Raw genomic sequence first — 18,841 nt, forward strand, 5'->3', positions numbered from 1 at the left:
ACCCTACTTCAAGGTGGGGAGGTTCACACTATGAAAAGACTAGGGCCCTGAGCTCAACCACATATATTCAAAATTTTCCAGGAGAGGCCAAGTTACGGGCTCAGTATGTGGGTGAAGCTATGCGTCACTCAATCCCAGTCTACCTTGCACAGTGACACACCAGGGGTAGTGTGCATCTGCCTCTACAGATTGAGAACCAGGCCTGAATGACAGTGAGGAGGGAGGCCTCCCCTTCCTTCCTTCTGTAGCTGTAGGCTGTGGGCTGTGAGGATGCTGCTGCAGAGGATGGTGACCAGTGTTTGGACCAAACCTCCTCAGCTCAGGGAGTCTGTGGGGCCATAGGCTCTTCATGTGGCACGAAGGGCAGCAGAAAACAAGGGTAGCAGCCAAGGACTGCATGGATTTCCTGTTGGTCTCAGGACTCCTGGACTCCTTGAACAGTGGATCGACTGAACATGGGAAAGAGACCCCCCAGCAGGGAAAAGAATGTTCTTGCTGTTCTGAGACGGATACTTGACTGACTTAAGATGAATATTTTAAAAATATGACTTTATTATCTATGTACTTCAGGCTGGTAAAGCAGGGTGTTTAGCTATACTTCAATAGCTCTCCGTTTTTCCTAGTACAACATCCAAACTTCTTGCCGCGGCCTTAAATGACCTCAGGACTCTGGGTCTTGTTCCCTGGTCTCAGCTCATCATCTCCCCTTCCAACCTGAGGAAAGTTCCCCTCAGACCTCATGACTTCTCTTTCTTTAGGTGCACCATGCTCAGTGTCTCCCAGGCCATGGACCATGCTCACCTTACATCCCTGCTGGTTAACCCAAGTTCCACCCACTGGCTTTACTAACCACAGCTTTATCTCCTCACGCTCATGCCAGACATGCCTCCTGTCCTGGAGAAATGGTGACTGCCCCATGGATTCCTGCACAGGTCTCTTTCTTAGGTTTATGACCCACTTTGTCACACCCCCAGCATTGTACTGTAGATTTGATTGTGTCCCCTAAAATGGTATGTTGAAGTCCTACTCCTGGGTATCAGAGACTTTATCTGAAAATAGGGCTTTTGCAGATGCAATCAAGTCAAGGGGAAGTCATATCAGATTAAGGTGAACCCAAATCTGATTATCTGATTACTGGTATCTTTAAAAGAAGGGGGACTCTGGATGGAGACACACACAGACACAGGAAGTCCGCCATGCGACAGCAGAGGCAGAGATTGGAGTTACACATCTACAAGCTAAGAAAAGTCCAGGATTGCCTGTAACCCTCAGAAACCAGAAAAAGGCAGGGAAGGGCCTTCTAAAAGCCTTCTGAGAGAGAGAGAGCATGGCCCTGCTCACACCTTGGTGTCACACAGACTCTAGAACTGTGAGTGAATAGATTTTAATGTTCTAAGCCACTAAATTTGTAGAACCGTGTCACAGCAACCTTAGGAGATGGATGTACACAGCAAATTTGGTTTTGGACTATAACTACCTATCTTTTTGTTTCGCTAGAGTAACCCCCATGAAGACAGAGACTATATCTGGCTTGTCCATCATTATTTACCCAGCTCCCTGAACACTGAAAATTACATATTACACAGAAAATAAATATTAGTTCCATAACTGAACAGGAAAAACAAAAAAAACATTGCTTATTTGAAGAAAGTAGTTTTCAAAAAAGACAGAGAAGAAAGTGTTTAGGTTGTGAGTCAGAAAGGCAGCAGAATCCAAAAGGAAAAGACTATTTTTGTGTAACTGAAAGTGTGAGATGGGTGTTTCTACTTAACTCTCTTAGACAAGGTATACAGTACTGTTGCATGACAATTTTTCAAATACATCAACAAGTCCATGAAACTTATTCTCCATTTATTTTAAGTTGAAGACACATCTTAGAAGGTGGTCATGTTTTCACAATGGACCAAAACAGATTGCTCTGCAAGTCAATGCACAGTTGATTTCTCATTCAATGAGCACCTACGCTTTCTTAGTCACACAACAGCCAGGACCTACATCTAGGTAGAGCACGGCACTGTTGGAACATTTCAGAAGATGGATGCTGCGTGTGCTGGGCATCCATGCCTGCTTTATTTAAAACTTGAAAATCTTCCTGGCTTCTTCTAACATTTTTGCATCTATAGGAGGCTTCCTCTGACTGCCGGGCTGCAGAAACTTCTTCACAGTCGGGAGGTTACTGATTCTGGTCCTCAGGGCCTGCAATGCAGAGAGCACAGCCTCAGAGGGGAGACAGAACACCCACCCCATCATTAGCACAGGCCAGGGGATCTGAGACCCTCCTAGGCCAGAACCAGCGAAGTCCCCTCCATCAGCACCAGTAGGAGGCTGGGAAACACACGCCAGCGAGAGGGGAAGATCAGGGGAAGAAAACACAGCTCAGTAGCACTTTCCCCAGAGACCAGGTGATGACTTGATTCAGCTCACACTCTTCCCTGTCTTCTTTGCTACATGGAAGTTCTGCAGCTTCCTCCCTCTTGTGCAGACAAGGAGGCCTATGCCTCTGTCAGAACAGCACAGGCAAAGGCTCCAAATGGGAAAAATGAAGATGTGGGAAAACTGGGCTGGAACTGAAGATAGGAAATATAGACGGCCAACCATGAGCACAGTCAAAACCAAGTTGCCCTTTGAGAGAGAAAGACAGAAGGAGAGAGAGGGGCTGTGGGGAGAGAAACACAACATCTGGGAGAAGGGGCAGGTGCTGAGGGAAGAAAATCAAAGGAAGGAGACCTGCTCCCACAGACTCAGGTAGCATAGACAAGGACACACCTGGAAGAAAGGGAATCCCAGACAACATGAGGACAGAAACTGTGGGGACAGGGATGCAAGGACAGAGATGCTGAGTCCAGGGTCCTTTGCACTGTGATAGACAAACTGTTCTCCTTGGGATAGCATCCACCTCCAATCTTTTGACCAAACAAGATTATTTTCCTATCTCAGACCAGGGCCTACAAGCAAATTTTGGACACCTGGGGGCAGTAAGCCTGGACCATGATGGGATCCAGCCATGACAGTCCAAGAGCCAAAATATTAGATTCCAGATGGGAGATGGGGGCCTTCCCTCCCAAGGACTGTGAGAGACGTCACCTTCAGCAGAGGGAAGTTGGCCAGAAGGCTAGGATCAATCTCTTCAACATAGCACATAAGTTCAACCATGTGGATGTCAGCCCTGCTCAGCTTGTTGCCAACCAGGTAGTCTTGTCCATGGCTCTTCAACACCTGGTGAATTGGAGGGGTCAGATTATGAACACAGGCACAGTCAGGCTGGGTCCCCCTGCTCCTGCCCAGGTCTCTCCAGCCCGACTTTCCACCTCTGCTGCCTCACTGGGCAGGTGTGGAGCATCACACCACATTCACGCCCCTGCTTCAGTGAGAGGGAGAAGCAGGTCTCTGCTGCCCGTTCCACCCTCCTCAGTTAGAGTCCAGGTTACCATTTCCTTTTCTCCTCCCACAGCACTGGGGCTCCCTATGTGCACCTTCAGCTGGCCCAGGGCTAGCACTGGCTGCACCCTGTGACCCCATGCCCTACAGTTTGTAATCCTGAACTTTAGCACATGGCTCTCCATCTCTGTCTCTGTCTGTCTTTCTCTCTCCTTCTCTTTCTTCTCTTTCACTTGGGCAAAGATCCATCTTCATGACATCCTTCTTCAGTCCTGAGCAGACTATTTCAGAGTCTTCATTTCTCCTCTGTCTGTTCTCCTCGTTCCTGGTCTATCACTTTGGAACTTTATGCAAACCTGGGTCAATTTGATTTCACCATGTCCCTTACAACATGGGCTCTGGCTCCTGACTTGCGCTGTGCTATGATCTGCTGCTGAAATGTCCAGATGTGAATTGCAGTGATGCCTTAAACTCACTTTTAATATATAAGGAAATAATATGTGCGTTTGATTGACAGAGGGAGGGATTGAGAGATAGAAACTCATAATGAAAGGCTAATTTTGCGAACATAATGAAAGGCTAATTTTGTGTCCAGGTGGTGGGTGCGTATGTATTCACTGTATATTTATTTAAACTTTTCTGAATGTATAAAATTATTCATAATAATATGTTGGAGAAATATGTGATGTTTATTAAAATATTCCAGCAATATGGAAATCTCAATGTATAACGAGAATAAACACACATAGCACCACCAACTCAAGATAATAGCATTTTGGCAAATACACTTTCAGATCAAGTATGTATATAAAAGAATGGATAATTATTTGGTAAAGAATATAATAGCATCAAAACCTATTTTGTAAGATGTTGTCATGAAGCTCTTTTATTTCAAAGTATTGATCTACTCAAACTGCCTAATGAGCTTGTCCTTGTGAATGTGCCCTAAACTCTCAGCAACAAAGGTCCAGGAGGGTGTATTTTTGCATTAGTATTAAATTCTTCGCTCCTTGAATATAGACAAACACGCAAGTAATTATTTGAAATTTGTAGAATGAATGAAAGAATGTTTTGTAAATGCTTTTTAATGCTTTATAAAAATGAGGGTGTCAGTGTTAAACCTTTGTCTATATGTAAACCTCCTGTATCCCTTACAATCATTATTTTGGTCCATCATTTTTATGTAGTTTGATTTCAGAAAGTTTTGATCTTGAAATGTTCTTCTTTTACCTTCAAAGAGAAAATTACGATATGTGCTACATACATAGTGATGGAACTTCATTTCCTTAGCGTGCTTAGCTTTCCTCTGAAGTCTGACAACTCAACAATTTGTAGAGTGTTTGTTCCTTAACATCTTTCATCAGTCTCTTCTTCTCCATCCTCGGCCCCATCTCTGTTTAGATACATCTCATCCATCCCAGGAACACTACCACACTCTCCTGTTGGGCAACTGGTCTCATGTCTCCCTACACGTGTTGCCAGAACTTTATCTGACAAATTGCTTTCACTGTGCTCCTTTGGATGAAAAGCCCCTACATGCTGTTCTGCAGGATCTACTCCGATCCCTAGTGAGGATCCCACAGCCTTCCACAGCCCACGTTTCAACTATGACCATGAAATGTCATCGAATGCATTATTCTAAATTGGGTAGCAGTAACTGAAATTTTGCTGAAAGATGATAACTTGGGTATAACAGGTGCATATCCTCCCCACAGTTGATTTCTGTACCATGCACAGAGAGACAGGCTGCTATGTTAGCATTCAGGAGGGCTAACTGGAAGAGAAGGTCAATGCCCCAGGACTGCCTGGGCATGAATTTCCTTTGTCCTTTAATCTCAGTGCCCAACACTGAACAGCCCACTTACTTTTTCAAAGGCAGGGAGGTAACGATTTATTGTTCTCTCTTTGATCTGGATCATCTTGGCGTCTTTTTGATCAGGTGGACATAGTGGTAAAGTCATGATCATTTCATTCAAATCTGCCATACCTTCAGAATACATATCAATCCTGAAAGACAAAAATGACCCAATTGTCAAATGTCACCTGCTTTACATGTTATAGTTTAAAAATGTAAGAGAATGGAGCATCAGGAGGTGGCAAAGTAATTCACCACCACTGGATGTGTTTTTATATGCCAGTCATGAAGCTATGAATTTCGTTAAATTTTAACATTTCATATTAAGATAGATGTATATATCTAAAATTTAGACACATGAGCAAATACAGGGACAGATAACATCAGTGAGGGGTCCAGAGTCACAGGCAGAGAGAAATTGGTGGAATCACTGAAAGTGCCCGCTAAGTCTCTGCCTAGGGTTTGCCATCTCTGCCGCGCTGGCTCTGGGCACAGACTCAGTGTGATCCAGAAGCTGAAGACCTGCCTCCTGAATCATTCCAGAGAGTCCAGGCACAGCCACCACAGTCATGTCCCTCTCCCTCTGTCATCCTTACACCACCCAGGCCCATTTATATTCCCAATATTAACAGTTCTTCACATTATTTCCCATAGATCACAGTTCCACAACCCTCTCCACATACTGTTTCTATACTTTGGCCATGTTTGCACTGCTCAAGACTCCAGCTAAAATATCCCCTAAATTGGTGCAATTATTTATATAGTTTCTACTAGTGTATACTTCAGGAGATATGTTTATATTGTTCCTAACTGGGTTTCCTATAAGAGGTTTCCCTTTTTACAGAGATAAACTCTTTATTGACATACAATTCGCACACCATAATGTCACTCTTTTTAAATGTACAATTTTGTGACATTTCATAAAGGCACAGGTTTCTGTACCATCACCGCACTCTAATTTCAGGATATCTTCATACCCCAGAGGAGTTGCAGTGTGCTCTCTCAGCATTCCACATTCTGCCCCCTGCCCCAGCCCCTGGAAACCTAAATTACTTTGTTACTATGAATATAAATGTTCTTCACATTTCATCCGAATGACATCATACTATATGAGTCTCTGGCGTCTGGTTTCTTTGATGCAACATAATGTTTTCAAGGTTTATCCATGTTTTTTTCCTTTTCGTGGCCAAATAATATTACATTGATGAATATACAAAACTCTGTTCATGCATTCTTGAGTTCATAGACACTTCTGTTGTTTCCACTTTTTGAATATTATGCATAATGTTATTGTGAACATTTCTGTACAAGTTTTAGTGCAACCCGGTTGGTGTGGCTCAGTGGTTGAGTATCAACTCATGCACCAAGAGGTCACTGGTTTGATTCCCAGTCAGGGCACATGCTCAGGTTGTTGGCCAAATCCCCAACGGGGGGCATGCTGGAGGCGGCCAGTTGATGTTCTCTCTCATCTATGTTTCTATCTCTCTCTCCCTCTCCCTTCCCCTCTCTCTAAAATTGATTTTAAAAAATTTATTTAAGTTTTAGTGTGGATGTATTTTTTATTCTCTTGGGTACATACCTAGTAGTAGTGGAGATGCTGACATAATGGTAACTCTATGTTTAACTTTTGGACTAACTACCAGCAGTTCCTTAGAAGACTTTAGTTTCAATCATGTGATCCCATCACAACAGGGAGTAGACCGCCCCCCCACCCCACCCAAGATGTGGTTGCATTGACTAAATATGGCTGCTTCAGTACTACATCAAAACAGTTGAGGTAACCCTAGCATCTTGGGCACCAAATCAAGCAAACCCTTGTCAAGGGGCCAGTCCATGCAGTTGGCTCATAAATTAAGTTCTTGTTAATTATTCTTATAATTTATGAACTTGAAAATTAGCTTCTCTGGATCCTTTCCTTTCCCAGCCTTTTCTTGAGAGACCTGAGCACCTGGAGTCATGATTCCACCATCCTCCTGGCTTCATAGTCCATTAGTCTTTGGAAACCTGTCACTCCCTGTACTACACCCATCACTGAATCTTCTATAATCCCACTTGCTAGATTCCACTTCAAGTGGAACCGCTCATCCTCACGCTCTCTGCTGGACTGGACCTCAGCCTCTACCTCCAAGGCCCATGCTGCTATTGGTCAGGATCCCCCAACACAACCCTGCTCATTCAAAGAAGGATCTAAATGGTTCCTAGTAATTGTTGATAGAAACAGAAAAAATACCTACAGGGCTCTCTCCTTTATGTCTTTCCCATACAGGTTGTATTTGGCGGCGATGTAGTTGAGAATGGCTCTGCTCTGTGCCAGCTTCATCCCGTCAATTTCGACCATTGGCACTTGCTGGAACATCAGAGACCCATCTTTTGAAAGATGAAAAGAAAAACTAAAGTCAAATGTCTTATGGATCACAGTCTTGTAGTTAGAAAACATGTTTGTTGAAAATAACTAAAGATATAAAAGAAAAAAAATTATTGACTAGTAATATTTTAATGAAAATAGCACTGGGTTTCAGCCTCCTGTAATCTTTTTCTTCACAATCTGTCTTTTTTTTTTTTTTAAGATTATTTTATTTATCTTTTTACTTTCCATCCAGATACATGGTAGGTGCCTGGTTTTTTATTTATTTATCTTCATGGGATAATTTAGGAGGTATTCAGAGAGAGACTGCAGAGGTCCATCAGCCAGAAACAGTTCAAATGGGAAGTTCCCAAAGTTAGTCTCCTGGGTTCGTGGCATTAAGTTGAATTCTAAGCTCAATTCCTACATAGGCTGTGTTGTGTGCTCTTCACCCTCCACCACTGATCAGTGTGTGCGGAAGCCCTGGGTCTGGATCCAGGGCTGCTGCCCTTTCCCTCTCGCCCTCTGCACACTGTCTCCTCCATTCCCACCCACTCAACACCACCTCCCCATCTGAGTCTGCAGTACTACTGGGACACTACCTTCAACCTGGAGAGAACAGACTGAAGGCAGCTGGTGGCCCATGTCCACTCTCAGCACCTGCTGCGTGTGTTGGAGTGTCCGGGGATGGGCAGGCTCTGTGGGTCCTGAGCGGATACAGCGCACTCACAGTGCACAGAGGCCGAGGAGCAAAAGGGGGCATTCTGAGGAACAGGAATGGTTCTTTAGCAAATACTCAGATGGTTCAAGTCCTTCCTAGCCCTGAGTGAGTGATAAGACCTGCTCAATGAGCCTACCCCTTAAACCTGCCCCCCACCACCACCCCTAGCTCGCCCCACACACACACACATAGGCATTGCCTGGTATTGAAACTTCATAATTGACTTTCTAGATACCCTCATCAGAACAATTTAGATACTTAATCTTACCATTTTTTTACTTTTCCAAGTCTTCTGGAGATTCTAAAAATTTCTCTTCAACCTGGAAAGCAGAAACAGGAAAGGAGTTCATTCCATAGCATTATAGAACTTTTCACCTTGAATGACCTCTGTCCGGTTCATAATATGGAGAAGATAAGATTTCTGAGTTTGGTGGGGTACACAGAGGAGTGTGATCATGTGATTAGGAAATTTGGGTTACAGCCATCAGGAACAGAGCATGGGTTATAGCCTGTAACTGCTCACACCTGGGTTCCATTCACCTCCACCTGCTTTTATATCTGTCAGTGATGAGGACAGCATTTGGGAGGGTAGTGCTATTAGAGGGAAGGAAATGGGAAGTTCTAGTTATAAATTTTTAATACCTCAGGACAGCCTTTCTCTCCATGTGAGACAGGACAGGACATTGTGTGTCCGCCGGCATGCGGTATCCATGGACCAGTGACCATGTAAGATTTGCTACCAGGGGACTCACCCCACATTATAGGGGCCCCACCAACGGTGAAGAAGTCCTATTGGCTGTAGAGCCTTAAATCTTTCTACTCAGAATTTTCTCTTTTGAAAAGTATGACACACGCAAGGATAAAATTCGCAATTGAAGAAAATAAAAAAAAAATCCCCAAATTAATTTTTAAATGTTAACCCACACACACTCCCCCAAAACATCTTTGGTTTCTGATATGACTGCCTGGATGTGAACATCACCTCTTTCATGTACAGGTTTCTGGAATTTGAGCATATTACAGAATGTCTCTGTGTCTCAGTATCCTCTCTATAAAATGTGTAGAGAAGGGGTACCTATGTTATAGGTTGGTGTGAATAAAATCAATTAGGTATGCAAAGGCCTTTGAGCAGCAGCAGGTACAGAGTAAGTGCTCAGTAATTGCAAGTTGTCATTAGGTGTTTAAACATGGCTGCTATTTCATAATATCATCCATTCCCTTTTTGAAAATAATTAAAGCTTTCTAATATTGGTGAAAATGTACTCTGCTCTTTGCCTACATTTCTTGCCCCACCCTCTCTTCAGCCACGCTAGGATAAAGGAGAAGAAGAAGCCTTGGATGTTCTCAACATCACCTCCCTCTCACCTTCCTATGGTGAACTCCTCCTGCCCACGGGCTCTGAGCACATCCCTGATCCCATACCTGATGTCTGTACTATAGAAAAAACTTTGGTTTACTGGTGTAAAGAAAGAAAACAATCTGGAATGTCACTACTAATATTTTTGAGTACTTTTCTAGGTATAAAATTGAGAACGGACCAAGCTAAAGTTCTGTGCACTCATGGAACAATCAGGAGTACACTCCAAGGCTGAGGGAAACATGTTGGTACAGAGGACAGCACTAGAAGGGAGGGCACTAGAAACCCCCACACCAGGCATCCTCATCCAAACCCCCCTTTACTGCTCCCCCCCCGAGGGACAAGGAGCTCATCCAGGACTCCCTCCAAAGGAAAACCTGGCTTCCCCAGAGAGGCTGGGCTCCTCTGATCTGGACTGAGAAGTGTTTTTCTCATGGACTCCTCCAGAGGGCAGAGCTCAACAGAGACTGACTTCCAAAACTTGACCAGCTTTCCACAGGAAGATCTGGCATTTTGTTGCTGTAAATGCTTGGATGTCCTTCCGGATGCTCCCATTCCGCCTTTCATTCACCTATTTGCTTGTCTGCGTCCTGACTGGAATGTACGCTTCCTGAGGGCAGGGACCTTGCCTGTTGTGTTCATGTGTGTTTCCCTCGGTCAGAGCACAGACCCGGGCACTGACAGGTGCTCAGTAAAATCACTGCTGAGTGGGTGTGTTCAAGCATTAACAGGCAGTTTCGTACATTTCACTTCTCCCCATAGGTTTGATTTACACTTTAATTTATAAAACATTTATTTTCTAATATTTTATTTTTATCTTTTTACTATGGAAATTTGTAGTGTACATAAATATAAACAGAAAATCATCTTCCTTGTTCCCATCGCCCAGCTTCAGTAACTCTCCACTCAATCTAACCGTGAGTGCTCATGCCCACCCACTCGCCCTCTTGTGGAATCATTTGGAGCCAGTTCTAGATCTCATATATTTCACCTTGAAATACGTCCATCTGTTCCTCTAAAACATAAGAATTATTTTTAAAATAACCATACTACATTATCACACCTAAAACATCAACAATAGTTCTTTAATATCATCCAATATTCAATTGCTGTTTATGTTTCTAATGTTGCATAAATGCTATAAATAATATTTTAGGGTGTGTTTAAATTCACATTCAAATAAGGCCCACACATTATGATTAGTTTCTTAAAGTTATTTTAATTGTTTCTGCTCATTGATGAGAATAAATTTTAATACTATATTAGGCCAAATCTATTAATCTCTTAATAAGTGGTGTTTTTTGTTTTAATGCAAAACTCATGATAAGCTTAAAAATAAATTTTTTTTTTTTAAAAAAAAGCCTTTAGCTTAATAAAAAAGTATGGCAAGATAGTAAACTGAGACAAAAGAAATTAAACAAGGCCATACAATATGAACAACTTACAACAAGCTAGCAATCACAAGGCCTTATCATTGGTAACCAAGGACACTTGAGAGTAAATGATTTATACATCCACTCACTAACCAGAGAATACATAGCTTAAATCACCCCAGTGGGGAGATAGAGGACAGAGACCAGTTACTGCCATTTGTGCCAGCTATCCCCAGGATAGATGTCAGGGGAGCAAATAACAAAAAACCCCATTAAAGCCAGACAGATCCAAGATAATAGGAAAACAGTAAAGCAGACCAAAGAAATATCCCAAACTGCCCTATACGCTCATTGTGATGCATCCGCATATTAAAAATACACCTGGAAGGCTGATGGGTGTTCTGCTGAAACCCTCCCCTGAGAGTCTCACCAACAGAAAAAATAAAAATAAAAGATAAAAACCCTCAAGACAAAGTGCCAGTGCAGGCTCTTTCTAGAGCACACCCATCCCCCTTGTCAGGCATGAACTCTTTACTCTCTCGCAAGACTTGCAACCAGAGGAGCAGCGGGCTTACCTCTGATTGTGTCTCCAAGGCCCCCTTTTTCTCTGATTCCCAGTAAGTGCAAAGTAGCCCTCACTTTTTTCTCCGCCCCCGCCCCTTTTTTTTTCTTTATTGATTTTAGAGAGAAAGGGAGATGGAGAGAGAGACAGAAACATTGATGAGAGAGAGCCTCGATTGGCCACCTCTTGCACGCCCCTCACTGGGGATCGGTCCCACAACCTGGGCACGTGCTCTGACCGGGAATTGAATTGGCAACCTCTTGCTGAATGGGTTGATGCTCAACCACTGAGCCACCCCAGCTGGGCTCACTTTTTTCTATAAAGTTTCTAGGAAGCCAAGCAGAGCACCACCTCTGTTCTCTCCTTTGTTTCACTGTCCCAAGGTTTAATAAACATATTCTCAAAATCACCTGGACTCATATTGTGAAATCTTTCCTGCACAACGTTCAGAACCCACACACTACAGGCCAGCCTGAGGCCAACTCACTCAATGTTGGTTTTAGTCTGGTAACAAAAGTATTTGATACCAGCAATTTTAGATCCAATTTAAGATGACAGAACTCAGAACTGACCTCGACTACAGCTGCAGGCAGGAGCCACCAGATGGACTCCATTCGACCTCGTCCATTGAAATAGTGAAGTCTGAGCTTCCCCACCATGACGCAGTCTCCTGGGTTCTATAAACATGAGGGAATGAATAAATAAATGAAGGAAGGAAATCACAGAAGCAACAATTCACTTCCTGAAGTGTGGTGGAAGAGCACCAACAATGCTCAAGTAGTGTCTTCCTTCTTCATGGCAGAGTCACAAGAGTCCCTGGAATGTTTTTGTTGATCTGAAATCTCACCCATCACAAGCCAACCCAGTAAATTGCTCCAAACTATTCTCATGTCTGTACTGGGTAAAATCTGATTGACTTGGTGGGCTACTTGGGGGAGTCTGTGGTAAGGATGTATGTGTAGGTTTTACAAAGAGGGGAAGGATTAAACAACTAATATCGATTGAAAATCTCCTAATCACTCTGACCCAGTGTAGTCCCCTTGGATACAATTATCTTTAATCCTCATGACTGTCCCTATGAACTAGGGTTATTATACCCATTATTCAGCTCATGAAGCCAAGACACAGAGATCAGATGACATGTCCACAGTCACATTCCAGTTAATGATGGACATGGAAATCCACACTGAGGACAAAAAAAGGGCAGAGCTGAAAACCACCCAGGTGTGGGGCCTGAGAGCCTGGGAGGTGCCTTGAAACCAGAGGACTCCCAGACAGGGGGAAAGAGGAGGGAGCAGAGTCAGTCCTCAGTCTCGTGGTGGTTACGCTGCATTTGTTCAAACACTGAAATTAGCACTGAGACTCACCTAACTATAGCTGCAAAACTGCCAATTCTTTCTACAGACACAGGGTGCTAATCCTTACCTTATTGGAATTCTACATTGTATCTATACTTGGTATGTTTTATAATCTAGAAAAGTTAATGTTACTGCATTCACTTTACAGTCCATGGAATAGAACTATTATGTGTTCCATGCCTGTCATGCAGTGGGCATTCTCTCACCTATTTATCATCACTTAATCCTGTACAAATGACCTGAGATGAATTCTATTATCACTCTCATTTTACAGGTGGGGACACTGAGGTTTCCAGAGTATCTTGCCTAAAGTAAATGGCGGACCTGGGATTCAAACCCACTGCTATTTAAAACCAAAATCTTGGCTTTATTTTCTATGTTAGAAGTGTTTTAAGATATGCATGACCATCCTAAAGAGAACTGTCATATCCACCAATTTTTCAAAATGAAATAGAAAATATCAGAATGCATTCGATGTCGAAAAGGTAAGCATTGTTTCATGTGGTTTTCGTTTCAGTTATGTTTGTTGTTTGTATAGGCGTGTGTATGTCTGCACACTCCTCTGGTTATTGTAATGGTAAGAGATACCTTGGTTGCGTCTGGAAGTAGACATAGCCAGGAACCTGAGAATGAAACTCAGTGGCTCCAACAATGGACAGAACTGGGTCTAGCACTGTGTGGATGAAAACACACAGGGCTCATAAAAAGCATGAATCTCAAAGCCAGGACTTCGAGGGAAACGGTTGCATTTCTATCTAAATCCCAAGCTCTGTTTAGAAAACATTAATTCTCTTGAAAACTTTTGTTGTTGTGGACTTTGACACAAAAAATATACTTCTCTTTACCTAATAGATATATCTCTGAAAAAGTGAGTGGACTTGCATTTTAATATCAAAGTGTTTTCAATATCCACATTATTAATGTGAGATTCAATAGTCTAAGCTTCAGAGAGTAAAGCCTCTTGGAAATATACTTAATCAACCTGTTTTGTAAGTGGAGAGCTTGTCTATTGTACTTTCTTATGGGAAATGGAGATGCTATGATTCAGCAGAATGAAAAGGAGAATAAAGGTAACGCTTGCAGTGACATGTTTGTTATGGACAAGAATGCACAGAGCTTAGTGACTCAAATCCTCTCACTAAGATCCCTCATTCCATTGATTCCTTCTTAAAAGCAACTTTCTTCACCTTCCAAATAGGAGGTTCCCAATGTCCTGATAAGACTAGGCCAAAAGTTATGAAACTTTGCCTGGTCAACAGAAAATGAGAACTACAGAGATTGGACAATTTGCCAGAGGTCACACATATGTGTTCCTGATTTACAATATTTACCAAGTGGGTCTACTCTCTACAACAATCCTAGGAAACAGCTTTTAATATCTTGTTTTAAAGATAAGGAGACTAAAGTTCAAAGAGATAAAGCACCTCTACTACGCTCTCATGTTTTGCGAGCATTGGGTTAGTCTGAGCTCGTCTTCTGATTTCAGGTCTGGGCTTTTCACTCAACCACATAACACTTTGGCAGGCTTTCTCCGAGACTCTTGTTCATTTTTCCCTTTGGAAATCATTAGCCAACTATTGGTTAAAGAGGAGGAAGAGAAAACAATATTGAATTCACAAGATCCTTTCTGTTCCCTGATTTTTAGTGGTTTGACAAGAAGAAATATGTATTAATAGGTGCATGCCTTGCTTTACATTGATATCCTAAAAAACTTTGGGTAAATTGAGAGCTAGCATAGCTATATTCCACCTTAATAATGAAATGGGTTTATTTTCCTTGAAAGGAATATGTTCTATGATAATTCCATAGTAAACTAAAGGAGCTAAATCTCTGGCAGTGGTTTCTTAGCAGAGAGATGGGAGACTTGGAGACAAAACTCAACTCCTTTCTTTATGAGGTTTATAAGCATGATAAGGTTGTTTAATATTTGCACCCCAATTCTCTCTTCTAACAATAGAGATAGGTATATGTACTTTTGAAGGCTATTAAGAAAGTTAAATGTGATAATGTACATAAAATTCATATTAGGAATCATCAAATGCAAGTCCCCTCCTGTTCCCAGTTTCTGGGAGATGAGAGAGTCTCTGGACACATTGGGTAGCACATGTGTCTTCCTTCTTTTGTCTGTCAGTCTATCCATCCATGTGTCTATCTGCCTATTTTATCTATCTATCTATCTACCTATCATATATCTGTCTGTTTATCATCTAACATCTATCTATCATGTATCTATCAATCTACCTACCTATCAATCATCTATTTGTCAATCTATCTACCTATCATCTGTCTCTCTCTTGACTCACAGTTCCAGTACAAATAAGATTTTATCCACCCTTAGTCATTCTTCATGTTATCCAGCATTTTTCCTCAACCATGTTATCCTAACCGACACATTTTTTATATTGAATTGGAAATACCTTATGGTTGATTGCGGTTGGCTATTAAATCTATGTAATATTTCCAGGGTCAACTTGTTTTGAAAAATACAGTAACTCTCTATCCATTCTAAACACTCTTTCAACTCTACAGACTATAAATAGCACCAGGATGGAACTTTACCCCACTCTGTGTTCTTTCAACAAGTGCAGAGTGAAATGAAAAGAAAAAGTGAAAATATTAATCTTAACTGTGTCTACTGAATTGATGAAATGACGAAGTCTTGTAAAACTTGTAAACAAATGATCATTGTTGATATCTTAAAGGCATAAAGTTTGAAAATTTGAGAAAATATATATTTTAATACTACTGTCAAGTCCATTTCTTAAAACTAATTAAATGTACATGTTTATAATAAACATTTGTTAAAAAACAAGCAAACAAAAAAGAACAATGGACAGGACAGTTTCTCACAGCAACAAATTGCCCAGCCCAGTGCCAACAGTACCATAGTTGAAAAAGCTGCTCCAGCCACTTGCTAGACCTGTCATGAACCCCAGATAGATAGCGGGACTTCTCAGTTAGCTAACCACACCAAAGACTGAATACAATCTAGTTCTGCTGACATTCAGTCTAATTACATCCAAACCTAATACATTTTAATTTTGAATTTTTACAGCCTCTATTGTATTACAGTATTACCATTCACAAGGGTTGAGTGTTGACTACTTCAACAGAGAAAGTAACTTCAGTATAAACACCTACACTCTTTTGCACTGATCATATTCTCAGATTGCCTAAAATGGTATTATTTTCTTCTTCTTATATTGTTAATTATTCTCACATCACAATGCTCATGCCCTAGTGTTCTAATTTCTTCATGTTTACATTTTCATAAAGATGTATCCAACAGCAATTGAATGAAAAACTTTTGGACTGTCCCCTAAGCACACCAAGAAGACACAATGGGAGCCCTGGCCGGTTTGGCTCAGCAGTTAGAGCGTCGGCCTGCGGTCCTGAGAGACCCGGGTTCGGTTCCCGCTAAGGGCACGTACCTCGGTTGCGGTTTGTCCCCGGCCCTGGTCGGTTGTGCGGGTGGCAGCCACTCGATGTGTTCCTTTCACATCGATGTTTCTCTCTCTCTCTCTCTGTTCCTCTCTCTCCCTCCCAGTCTATCTGAACAAAAAATGGAAAAATGTCCTCCGGTGAGGATAAAAAAAAAAAAAAGAAGACACAATGGGAGAATAAAATGAACATTTTCTTGTGCTAAGGACACATTTTTAATTTTTTTAACTTAAATGTAAAGATGTAATGCAACATTTGAAGGTTTATATAATCAGTACTTACCTTATTAAAGTCTGTCTCCCACTTGTGTCAGCAACTCAATGCCACCTCCTCATGTGTTTAGCAGCTGTTTTGACAGTTGAATAACTCCTCCTCTCTGAAAGGGAGAGCTTCCTGACAAACAGAAAGCCACTCCCACACTGTTCAGGGTCCATGGGTTCAATGCCAAATTAGAAGGAAAATTACAAGTCATCCTCATATCATGAAACAACTGGTTAATATGTCCCTTATCAAGGTCAACAAATAAAAGATTAAACAGAACATTTCAGATTATTGGACTCTCTCTGCCAGTCAGAAGAAACTTGCTGTGAGGTTTTTATAAATTGGGTGCAAGGACTAAGGCAGATGATAAACCTCTCCTATGAGCACAGAAGGGAGTTGAGGTCAGTAAAGAGCAAGCTGATTGTGGAATATTTTTTATATTGGGTTGTCCTGATAACATACAGGACATCCAATTAAATGTGAATTTCAGAAAAGGGACACACTTACACTAAAAAAATATTTATTGTTTATCTAAAATTCACATTAAACTGGGTATCTTATATTTTCTCTGCTAAATATGACAACCTGAACAGTATACATTTTTCTCTCTGCACACACGTATCAGCCTTGCTAGCCTCTGAGCCTTTGCACGTGCTACTTGTTCTGTTTGGAATACTCTCCTTTGAGCCACTACTGTATTTTTGACACTATATGTTTAATATCAGTTTTCCCCATATCCTGTGAAGTCCTGAGGGTAGAGCTTTTCCAGTCACGCCCCCGTTTTCTGGTTCAGTGCTTGGCACAAATTAGGAGCTCAATAAGTAATAGTTTTAAAAAATTATTAAATGGAAAATTTCCAGCAAATACAACCAAGAGAGAATGGTAGAAAGTTGAGAAAGCCCAATGTACCCCTCCCTCTGCTTCAGCAACTGTCAACACTCTTTTTCATCTACACCCTGTTGTGGGTGGCATGGTGGCCCTTAAAGAGATAAATCCATGTCCAAATACCTGGAACCTGTAAATGTGACCGTACTTAGAAAAAGCGTCTTTGCAAATGTAATTAAGTAAGGGAACTTGAGATGACATCATCCTGGACTACCCAAGGGGCCCCCAAATCTAACAAGTATCTTTACCACGGAAGAGAAGAGGGTGAGGTGATAAGAAGACGGAGGCAGAGATTGGAGTGATGTGGCCATGAGCCAAGAAAAGCAAAGAGCCACCAGATGCGGAAAGAGGCAGGAAAGGGTCCCCCCTAAAGCCTCCAGAGGAAGTACGGCCCACCAACATGCTGACTTTGAATGTCTGGCCTCCAAGAGTGTAAGAGAATAAATTCTGTTGTTTTAAGCTACCCAGTTTTAGTAATTTGTATAGCAACCACAAGAAACTAATGTATGGGAACCTATTTCTGCCACAACCATGGGATTATTTTGAAACAAATACTAGACAGCCTATCACTTCATCTATCAAACATTAGGTATGCTAATCTCTACAAGGTAGGGACTCTTTTCAAGCATAATCCTATTATTCTCTTATCGCACAAATGATTATAATCCCTTAATTTCATTAAATATTCAGCTTTCTAATTTTGCCCATTGTCTCGTGAAGATTTCTTTATAGTGGGCTTATTTGCATCAGGATCGATGCAAAGTCCATACATTGCACTTGAGTGGTATGAAGAAATCTGTTCTGAGGACACGGGTCAGTGAACACAGTCAGGCAGATGAGAGTGTGTGTGGAATCCTGAGGGACTGCCAAAGCCTAGACTTGAACCCTTATGTCATCAAAGTGTGAGTGAAGTTGTGCAAGGTGCTATTACCATTTGTGATGGAGCCATGGGGAAGCAGCCAGGCCTGCCCACACACCAGGACCTCGCAGGAGAGTGGAGGAGGCACAGTGGCATTCAGCTTGCTTAGGGGTTGAGAAGGCCCTGTGAGGGGCACGGAGAAGAGCCCGGCTCTCTCTGAGAAGCCTTAAGCATTGCCAGGTGGGAAGGAGGGTTGAAGTGGCATCCCCACAGGCAGGGGAGTCACTGAAGGACTTAAAGAAGGTGGAGACATTCAAATGTGCATTTTAGGGAAAGCATTGTGGTTGCAAGTAGACAGCAGACTAAATGGAAGTGAAGCTGCAGCCAGGGAGCCCTGTGTGTCTGTCAGCTTCCTCCCCCAACTTTGGGGAAGCTCGCTCTCGAGGA

The 18,841-nt window shown here is 42.1% G+C and overlaps 1 protein-coding gene across 1 annotated transcript; it reads right to left on the bottom strand.

The window, feature by feature from the left end:
* Positions 1–1,851: 1,851 nt before the first annotated feature.
* On the bottom strand, positions 1,852–12,249 carry LOC118621176 (glutathione S-transferase A1-like). The gene is given in 6 exon segments (XM_036248505.1): positions 1,852–2,196; positions 3,085–3,216; positions 5,244–5,385; positions 7,468–7,600; positions 8,567–8,618; positions 12,163–12,249. Coding segments are annotated over 6 exon segments (669 nt in total). The 3' UTR covers positions 1,852–2,073.
* Between the last annotated feature and the right edge of the window lie 6,592 nt (positions 12,250–18,841).

The sequence above is a fragment of the Molossus molossus genome, unplaced genomic scaffold (genome assembly GCF_014108415.1).
Source record: "Molossus molossus isolate mMolMol1 unplaced genomic scaffold, mMolMol1.p scaffold_m16_p_8, whole genome shotgun sequence".
NCBI lineage: Eukaryota > Metazoa > Chordata > Mammalia > Chiroptera > Molossidae > Molossus > Molossus molossus.